This window comes from Conger conger, chromosome 6 (assembly GCF_963514075.1).
Source record: "Conger conger chromosome 6, fConCon1.1, whole genome shotgun sequence".
Taxonomy (NCBI): Eukaryota; Metazoa; Chordata; class Actinopteri; order Anguilliformes; family Congridae; genus Conger; species Conger conger.
In genome coordinates this window covers 2,612,495-2,623,158 of record NC_083765.1, presented here as the reverse complement: position 1 = coordinate 2,623,158, position 10,664 = coordinate 2,612,495, and the positions used below count along the sequence as shown (strand labels likewise).

Below are 10,664 nucleotides of genomic sequence, written 5' to 3'. Positions count from 1 at the left end.
AGGCAGCCTCAAATGCTTCCGTCTCTTCATGTAATCCCAGACAGACTTGATGATGTTGAGCTCAGGGCTCTAGGGGCCATACCATCACTCCCAAGACTCCTTGTTCTTCTTTACGCTGAAGATAGTTCTGAATGACATTGGCTGTATGTTTGGGGTCGTTATACTGCTGCAGAATAAATTTAGGGCCAATCAGATGCCTCCCTGATTGTATTGCATGATGGATAAGTATCTGCCTGTACTTCGCAACATTGAGGAGACCATTAATTCTGCCCAAATCCCCAACTCCATTTGCAGACATGCAAGGGAAGTAAGCATGATCTGTCTCATCTGCTGCACTGTTTCCTTGGCCGACCACTGCATCTACGGTCCTCAATGTTGCCCGTTTCTTTGTGCTTCTTCAACAGAGCTTGGACAGCACATCTGGAAACCCCTATCTGCCTTGGAATTTCTTCCTGGGAGAGACCTTGCTAGGATAACTACCTTGTGTCTTGTTGCTGTGCTCAGTCTTGCCATGGTGTATTACTTCTGACATTAAACTGTCTTCCTCAACCTCACCTTGGAAGCAGAGTTAGGCTGTTCCTCACCCAGTTTTAACCCTCCTACACAGCGGTTTCTGTTTCAGTTAATGATTGTGTTTCAACCTACATATTAAATTGATGATCATTAGCTCACACCTGACTATATGCCTACAATATCCCTAGCTTTGTGCAAGTGTACCTAGAAGAATTGATGCTGGTTTGAAGGCAAAGGGTGGTCATACCAAGTATTGATTCGATTTAGATTTTTCTTCTGTTCACTCACTTGCTGGTATGGGGGTGCATTTTTAGGATTTTATTTTTAGACTTGGTGACCCCAAGGCACAACCAATCTCAGCAATTCTTAAAATGCAATCCTTAGGTTACTTATGGCCACCCTCACTATCTTCCTTGCAGTCTATGTGGACAATATGCACTTGCATCCTCTTCCTGGCAAGTTTGTATTACTGCCCTTACAGTGCTAAGTGGTATGTTTGACCGTTTATGTATTTTTTGTATTCATTACCTGACTTGTGATGGTCAATTACCATCAGTGTCTTCTGAATTGACAGTTCCTTGGCTTTTCCCATGCTGATGGTTGACAAAGGGATTTTGTATGCTTGTTACCTCATACCGGAAGTTCTGCACAGGAAGTAGGCGGGGAAAGGGGCGGGGCGATTGGGCGGTGTCCCAAATCAAATACAACACCAGTAAACTACCAGTAAAGAGTAACATACTACTTCATCATAGAAGTATGTACATGTTTATGACACAAAGTTCCACTTCACATCATGTAGGCCACACAGGTGTGATCCAATCCAGGCACCTCAAGGGGGAATACATAGTGCAAGTAGACACATAGACATTGTGTCAACGTTTTTGTACCCCACCGATTGTGGGTGAGCAAATTCATTTGAACTACAAACAGCAAAATATTCATCTTTTTCACATTTAAAAATCAGCATTTAAAAATTTTTTTCGAACAATTAACTGTACAAATACATTTACATTATTTTCATGGCAAGGTAAAGAGGAATGCCCAAAATAATAAATCAGTGACAATTCATCACACAATGCTGTTGATCCAGAGGTGCTGATACATGTCACTGTCCAAAAAGGACGGACCAGAGAACACAATGGTACAAATATTACTAATTTTGGAATGTACAAATATTAACTCATTTTTAATAAGTCAAAGTAAAAATAACCCTTAAACTATAATAAAATACACAGGGCTTAAAAACAACATTAAAAAAGAAAGCATGTCACCCAGGGCCGTTCACGAGTTAAGATGCATTAATTATGGATTGTAGACAGACATCATTGCTCTGCACAATGAATGGAAATGCAACGCAACCTTACGCTTCCATAATGTGAAGGGTTGAAGGCCCTGAAGAAAATATCAAATGGCTCTCCTGCATGGTGCTATTGCTCCTAATGCTTAATTTAATGCATTGTGTGACGATTAAAGGCAAAACACACAAGGCCAAGCGTGCCTTTCACGAGCGACAAATGCCTATCCTGAGCTCCCGATGCCTGTACGTGAGACGAGCAGCGAGATTCAGAATCACTTCACCCGTCCAGGCTAGCACGCTAGCACGCTAGCACGCCAAGCGTGACCGAGTGCAACCGCCCGCTTCCGCTGTCCGGCACGAAAACAAACAACATTACATTACATTATTACATTATTGGCATTTGGCAGACGCTCTTATCCAGAGCGACGTACAAGAAAGTGCATACCCATAACCAGGGATAAGTTCGCTGAAAGACCCTAGAGGGGTTTTTTTTTTTCTTCTTAGGCACTTTGTGTTGTTCGGATGATTCAGCTTGAGATTATATTGTCATTAACAAAAAAAAATATATAAAAAAATATATTTTTTGTTAGTGTGCGTTTAGATTTTGTGTTGTGCTTTGTCATTTTTAATGTTATTCCAATGCATCATTCCACCCCTGCACCTCTTCGCTCTTCTTCTCCTGCACTTCAGTCCAGTCTGAAGGCCCCGTTTCGGACACAGGGAGATGGGGTTCTGTGGTATCCGTTTCGGACAGGAGGGGACGGGTTTTGGGGTCAGCAGGCTGGGTCTCGGTCACGGAGAGAGAGGGCTCAGGGACTTCAGGCTGCAGTTCTGCTGCTGCAGGGTCTTCCACTGCGGCTGGTTGGTATGTGATTCTCTGTTCAGCTGTTCGTCTGTTAGCCTCTCGTCTGTTATTGCAGAACATACAGACTGCAAGGCCAAGGCAAATGCAGCCGAAACAACCAAAGACCACTACCAACACGATCCAATGCACTGCTCCTGTAGTCTCTCCTGCAGAAGGAGGCAGGCCTAAGAGAGAACATGGAGACAGAGGGCTCAATTGGGAGAAATGCAGCAGAGCACACAATAAGAATAATAAATAGTCATTCATAGTCATAAATTCATCTCCCAAATGCCAATAATGTAAATACTAAATACAGCTGCACAGCAGCAACGCCGGGTGCTGAACCCCCACCATCAGGCCACACGGTGGCGCTAGAGATCCAGAGTGTCTATGCCGTCATCCATTAACATGCACCTGAATGTGACGATCAGATCAGAGGTCAGAGGTCAGAGGTCACACAGTGCAGGCAGAGTCACTGCAGTCATGGACCTTTGGGTCAGCCACACATTCAATCTGGAGCAGCAGCTCAAGCACCACACCCTGACCCCAGCTGACCCCAGCTGACCCCAGCTGACCCCAGCTGACCGGCCACTTCTGCCCTGCCTGCGCCAAGAACAGACCTTCCCGGATAATCATCTATATTTGTCATCTGCATAATTATTATTTGCAGAATATATAATTTCATAATTAATGATTTAATTAATTAAATTTATTTATATATTACATATAATACTACTGTTACGCCCACTGTTTGCCCAGTGCCAGCCAGAAGCAGATGGGCTCCCCCTCCTGAGTTCGGATCTGCTCAAGGTTTCTTCCTGTTAGTCAGGGGGTTTTTTCGTGCTGCTGTCGCCCTAGGCATGTCATGTGTCTGTGGCAGCCATTTTGACTCCGGGGAACAAGGTGCAAGATGGTGCCGCTTGCTGTTGGCATGTGGTCTATTAACCCCGCAGGGGCTGCACCAGTGCAAATTCAATCACGTAAAATGCGCAGTTTGTCATTCAACCGTTGTCAAATGGGACCAACTTCGAGGTGAACATCAATTATTCATCTTAACTCCATAAAATACCAGCATAAACGGTCTAAATTGACCTAGTTAGTAAAATAATGGTTAAATCATGCTTTCTCATGTCTGTTTCTCAACATTTATCAGTAGACTAGCGGCTAGTTAGGCAAATTCAACTTTTCAAATGAGTTGATTTCTTACACATTGTAAGGAGAGACGGCAGATAAAAATCAGGCCATGAACAAGTCGAACCAGCAGACCGACTTCCATAGTCCCTCACCCCTCCACCACTCCCTCCAGCCCGGCTTGGTATCACGCAAACCTCTGATATCAAGACCCATTCCACTGAGAACGCTCAGCTTCCATCGACTGAGAGCCGCCTCTGCTTCACTCAAACAGGTACACATAGCAGCACACCACACAACCAGACACTTCTGCTAATGCACAAGGGAACTGCATTTGCCTGTGAATATTCGACAGTCCCGGAAAGGTTCTGTGGCTGATGATTCGGCTAGTCGGCCACTGGGGTCAGCCCTAATGTTTGTTGTTATTTTTATTTATTACCCTGTATTTACCCAATGGCTTATAGCACCAGTGGAATAAGAGAGCACCAGTAAGATGCCACGCCCTGGGTCAGGAGGAACACAATGAGCTTCTTGATGATACCTGAGATTTGCAGATTGACGATGCTGATGATCCTGTTGGTCTCAGAATCAGTCACTGCGTAGACCCCGGCATCCTCCGGTGTTACACGCCTCAGCAGAAAGGTGTTTTCCTGGCCCAGAACCTCACATCTCTGACCACAGTGCTCCCCATATGTGACTGGGTCTTTGTTAGAGTCGGCCATCAGCACCTCGTCCAGACCAGGGCCTGTGAATGTTACCCTCACTGGGTCTGTGGTATGGAGCCGTATGGAGAGCTCTTCACCAGCCTTCACTGTGCGGTTCTGGGGTGGGTGGCCTGAGAGGGGAGACATATCCTTTACATATTTGTATATTTACACTTACATACATTAACAGGGGGTATGAAAATTTTTACCAACAGTAGCAAGGTTGTTAATACAAAAGTAAATAATATACTGTATATAACAACAATATAGGGTGTCAACATCGCATCAAGCTATATCAAGATAAATTAAGCTATATTCCTGTAAATTATTAAATATTTTCATTTGAATGGATTAAAATTGAAGAATAAACAATACACACCTGACATATCTACCCCTGAGCCGCTTGGTCCGCCTACAAAACTGAAGCTGTAAAGTGTATTTTACCTGTAACACGGAGACTTTCAGAATCTGGGTTCCCTCTCTCTTTTGGACTGCTGTAGAAGCACTGGTAGTGGCCTTGATCTGAAAAGCGTGTCTGTTTGATGGATAGAGACATGTTTCCATAGAGAGCCTGTTCAGGGGAAACTGAAGCTCTGCTCTCGAACCCGGGCCCAGTGGTGGTGATGTTGTAATAGAGCTGGTAAACCATCTTTCCATCTCTTTTCCAGAGGATATCCAGATCAACATATTTTGCTTGTTTACTAATGTCCCCATAGCAAGGAAGACTGGCAGGCATTCCCACCACTATGGAAACACTTGGTGGCACTGAGAGAGAGAGAGAGAGAGAGAGAGAGAGAGAGAGAGAGAGAGAGAGAGAGAGAGAGAGAGAGAGAGAGAGAGAGAGAGAGAGAGAGAGAGAGAGAGAGAGAGAGAGAGAGAGAGAGAGAGAGAGAGAGAGAGAGAGAGAGAGAGAGAGAGAGAGAGAGAGAGAATCTTTTGACTTTTGACATCCTGAACATTGAACATTCCACTTACCAACAACTCTACCCACCAGACCTACATGCTAAGAAATATATATCCCGCCCCTCCCCCACCCATCCTCCAACCCAACACATACCTACTGCCCTTTAAATCCCCACCATTAGTGGCATTACTCCATTACAGAGTGTCATTACTCCATTAGTGTCATTACTCCATTACAGTGTCATTACCTCATTACAGTGTCATTACTCCATTACAGTGTCCTTACTCCATTACAGAGTGTCATTACTCCATTACAGTGTCATTACTCCATTACAGTGTCATTACTCCATTACAGAGTGTCATTACTCCATTAGTGTCATTACTCCATTACAGTGTCATTACTCCATTACAGTGGCATTACTCCATTACAGTGTCATTACTCCATTACAGTGTCATTACTCCATTACAGATTGTCATTACTCCATTACAGTGTCATTACCTCATTACAGTGTCATTACTCCATTACAGAGTGTCATTACTCCATTACAGTGTCATTACTCCATTACAGAGTGTCATTACTCCATTACAGTGTCATTACTCCATTACAGAGTGTCATCTGCTCCTCCGCTAATCTGCAACCCATCAATTTATTACCCCGCCACCGTGAAAGGAAATTAAAAGGGGAAAATGGAGCCATGGTGGCACTGTTGCGCAACAGGCTGAGGTGCAGTGGACTCGCGGTTGCAGTCCGTTGCAGTTGCACACTGAGGACCGGGGTTCGATACCCGGTCCTGCCAAGTTTGGCCGGCTCTCGTGGAGCGGCATAATTGGAATTTGGCAGGGTTAGTGGGATCGCCGCATGCAGCACCCATGCATGCGGAGTAATGGTCTAATAGAGCTGAGAAGGCTTGGAGAAGGCGTGTCCCTCTCAGGGTCACAAGATCCAGGGCCACTGAGGGACGGGTCGTAAGGCGGTGTATCCCCAACTAGGGATGTGTACCCAGAGCCGGTATTTTTTGGTACCGGTTCCTAATTGGTCGGTACCAGAGTACCACTAAAGATTCAGGACAAACGATACTGTTTTCTGTATTTTTTTTAAGTGTCTACCTAACCGTCGCGTAATTATGACACTGCCGCCGTCGACAGGTTATGACGCAGCGCCCCGTTGTTTTCTCTAGTAGTCAATATGTTGGCCGTAAGAGCGAAGCGCTCCAAGGTATGGGCTCACTTCATCAAACTCAATGAATCCTCGGCTCTATGCAATATATGCAAGAAAGTAGTTGCGTCAAAGGGGGGTAACACCAGCAACATCATGAAACACTTGCAGTCTACCCATAGCATAAAGCTGAAGGAGTGCGGCGTGTTAAACAACGCATCTAAAGTTAGCAACCCGGCAGACGCTAACAACACCGTGCCCTCCTCCGTGCAGGCAGACTCCGACAGTGCTTCTTCATGAAGTCACGGTGAGTGTATGAATCATTAAAGGGGAAGTGAAATACTAGATTAAGTTGGCATTATTTACAAGATTGATTCCCAATATATATATATATATATATATACTTAAAGGTTTAAAACTGCCAGTAAAGCTGGATTAAAAATAATAAGTAATTAAAATTACCATTTTTTAAAACATGCGCAGCGCCATTTTATCCGAGTGTATAGCGTGACGTCACTGTCCAGAGCGATCTCGGATGCTGCCAGAGAAAGTAAATATGTTGCTTTTCCTTAACAAAAACTGTTAGGGCTAAATGCTTCAGGAGAAACGCCTCCCCTACACTGTTCTGTTTACATGTATGTGTCTGTTGGGTTGAACATGTAGGCAAGGGCTTTGGTCATCTCCCTAGGTTTTTTATTCTATCTATTATGAGAAGCATTTGTAATTTCAAGTTAAGCTTCTGTTCTGTTGAAGCATTATCACATTGACAGTCACCTTTAAGGCTGTATGGAGCTGCCTGCTTGTTTTTATGACATGCCTCACACTGCACATGTTGACTTGCTAAGGGCTTAAAAGGCAGGTGCTGTAAGTTGTTTAATAATGTTGCTGGTGTTACCCCCCTTGTGGTAATAAAAAACGATTGAATCTTTTACCATCTTGTAACATCTTTATTTTATACACTAAATTACACGCCGTGGTATCCATAAGAGTATCGATAAATACCGGCACCGATAAGGAGTATCGGTATTGGTATCGGTATCAATAAAATCCTAACGATACACATCCCTATCCCCAACTAGCACTAACTGCATTAGATAGGGTATAACTGGCTACCAAATTGGGAAAAAATCTGTTAAAAAATAAATAAATGAAAATGAAACAAGAAAAAAGCACAGGAGTCGATACAAGAGCCCTCTACACATCAGAGAGAGAGACAAACAATACCAAAAACAGTAACGGAATCCGTAGGGGGAAAAAAGGCAATATGCACTTACCAGAAATGTGGAGCTTCACATCTGAAAGAATGGTCCCATCCTTGTCCCGGCATTCGTAAATGCCTCTGTCGTTGTACACCACAGGACTGAGGACCAGGCTGAAGTTTCCTGGCTGCTCCTCACAGACGGACTCCACCCGTCCCTGGAAGCCAGGCCCTGGGGAAATGGGTCCAGCGTGGAGTTTGGCCACGAGCAGCCAATCAGGGAACATAAGCGGTTTAAAATGCCATTCTACAACCCTATTGGGCTGTCCACTGCAGTGGAGGGTGATGGACTGGCCAACGCTTACATCTAAAGTTGAACATGTTTGTTGCAGGGCTAGAAGCAGGGAAATGAGAGAAAGTGGGGAAACTGGATGTTCAATCAAATTAAGAGAGAAATCTCACAGTGCTGGGCTCATGCCCAAAGGAAAATAACAAAGTAAATATACCGTGGCCTCCACAACATTTGGGAAAAACATTTTACTGGATTAGTTTCTGTACTTGTCATTGGCATGTACTTTCCCCTCCAAAAGTATTGGAACAGGAAGGTCAATTCCTTTGTTGTTGCTATACACTGAAGACAATTGAGTTTGAGCTCAAAATATGTACATGAGATCTAAATTTCAGCTTTTATTTCCTAGTATTTTTATCTAGGTTTGTTAAACTTAGAACATATCACCTTTTGTATCAGACCACCCAGTTATGAGCAAAGGTATTGGAACAAGTGACTGACAGGTGTTTCTCATTGTCCAGATGTGTCCAGTTAAGATTGATTGGTTAAACAATAAATGGTTCTGAGGACACGAATGGTTTAACTAATCTAAATATTTGCAGGCATGCCACAAATTGGAACAAATTGTTAAGAGACAACTTATTTGCCTGTATTTAGGTAGATCTGATGTTATATTCATTCGCAGGTCAAACATTTTTTAAACCCTTTCATTAATGCTAAATGCAGCATGGCCTGTAGCTACTCACCCAGCAACAGCAGAACGACCATGCACAAAGCTGCACCCCTCATTTCCGGGTAGGGTAGTCGCTACTAAAATGTCTGCAAAGGTATTTTGAAGGAAAAGAAAACCATTACGTAAAATCCAATTAATTTCCTTTCCGACTTTGAAACTATGTAGCATTTAGTGTCCAATAAATCAAACAACAAAATTCGGTAGCTAAAGGCCTATATCGGTTCCCGGTACGCGGCTCTTGCGAGCATCTGCTAATGACTCTACAACAGAAATATATCAGTAGATAATAACAGTTGGGGTATAATGACAAACAATAATAAAAGAAAAACGTATTTGCATTCTGTTACTCTCGGTTTCCAAACCGCCTATCTCTAGTTTGCCTCCTTCACTGTGTTCGTGAAAATGTTTATGCTTTAGGCATTGACATTTTACTTTTAGTCATTTGGCGGACGCTTTTAATCCAAAGCGACTAGGCTAACTGATACTCACTTGTTCTTTTGATGTTATCTGTTCACCCACGGCGGTTTTACATTAAATCGGTGCCCAACGAGAGGTGTATCGCAGAGCGAACAGACAGTATAGATCCGCGGAACGAGCATGAAAGAATTCAGAAGTCGTCTCGTCGGTCTGTACTTGCATTGCATTTCCGTGTTATGCCCAAATTTATTGCGTTATGTTATGCCCTCGCGAGAAAATGCTTCCAGCGAAGCTTGCGGTTCATGGAATGGATAGAGCGAACAGCGGAAGTGTTTCCGCGTTTCTTTCTCCTTTGGTAATGGTGCACACCACCGCAGTCCAACATCTCGGCTTGCCTCAGACACTTCACCTAAATTCAATAGCACATTTTTATGAATGTAAACATGTATTAATTTCTAGCTACAATTCGTAGTTTTAAAGAAGTTTATTGAATAGTGTTAACTTGCCTTGCCTGCCTAAATCCAACCAGCAGGAGTTAGATCTTGAAACAGAAAAGACATTTCAAATGCAAAAAGTTTATTCATTGGGTAATCCATCTTAAGTAAACGTACAACAAAATGCATCCATAATAATAATAATAATAATAATAATAATAATAATAATATTATTATTATTATTATTATTACAACTACATCACGAAGAAGGGAGTATCTCATTTACATCTGTTGACATCAGTATCATACAGTGTTTGACAGAGAATCACTGCAGGGAGGAACATGCAGGGGAAACGCAGTGCTGACAAAAAAGGCTAAAATATATTACATTACATTTCATGGCATTTAGCAGACGCTCTTATCCAGAGCGACGTACAACAAAGTGCAAATCAAACAGTACAGGACAGTACAGTTCCGAATCCCAGTGTAAACATACAGAAAATCTGAACCCTTGAAGAGTACAATCAACTTTCAAACTAGCATACCACAGTTTGGCAGCTAGAATACAACAACCAATAAAAAAAAAAACAATACCTATACAAATAACAATATCTATTCAATCTATACATAAGTGCCATTACAGTCTAAGGCTAATCATGGTGGTGAGTTGGGGAGGGAAAGGTGTAGCCTGAAGAGATGGGTCTTCAGTCTGCGCTTGAAGGAGGTCAGAGACTCTGCCGTTCTGACATCCACCACCGTGGGACCAGGACAGACAGCAGTCATGAGCGTGAAGTGCAGGTGTGGCGAGGGGGAGGCGCCAGATGGCACGAAGTGGCAGAACGGAGGGGTCTTGTTGGTGTATAGGTCTTGATAAGGGATTTAATATATACAGGAGCTGTGCCTGGTATGCAAGCACCAAAGTTTTAAATTACCTGTCTTAGTCTTACCTGTGTTGAGCTTTAGATGGTGGTTGCCCATCCAGCTCTGGATGTCTCTCAGGCAGGCGGAGATACGGGTAGAGACCTGTGTGTCTGATGGGGGGAAG

The 10,664-nt window shown here is 43.3% G+C and overlaps 1 protein-coding gene across 1 annotated transcript; it reads right to left on the bottom strand.

Moving 5' to 3' along the window:
• Nucleotides 1–1,288: 1,288 nt before the first annotated feature.
• Nucleotides 1,289–9,396, bottom strand: LOC133131360 (uncharacterized). Its single transcript, XM_061246676.1, has 6 exons — nt 9,258–9,396; nt 8,782–8,854; nt 7,823–8,140; nt 4,934–5,254; nt 4,327–4,620; nt 1,289–2,839 (listed from the first exon to the last, which is right to left on the bottom strand). The coding sequence occupies exons 2-6, from the start codon at nt 8,822–8,824 to the stop codon at nt 2,442–2,444; spliced, it is 1,374 nt and encodes a 457-aa protein (XP_061102660.1). The 5' UTR covers nt 8,825–8,854; nt 9,258–9,396; the 3' UTR covers nt 1,289–2,441.
• Nucleotides 9,397–10,664: the final 1,268 nt, after the last annotated feature.

What these genes read in the sequence shown, in the direction of transcription:
- LOC133131360 (XM_061246676.1), bottom strand. Translation starts at nt 8,824, where the DNA reads ATGAGGGGTGCAGCTTTGTGCATGGTCGTTCTGCTGTTGCTGG. An exon ending in TGTGAAGCTCCACATTTCTG is followed by an intron (nt 5,255 to 7,822) that starts GTAAGTGCATAT and finishes TCTCTCTCTCAG; the next exon opens with TGCCACCAAGTGTTTCCATA. An exon ending in TGAAAGTCTCCGTGTTACAG is followed by an intron (nt 4,621 to 4,933) that starts GTAAAATACACT and finishes CTCCCCTCTCAG; the next exon opens with GCCACCCACCCCAGAACCGC.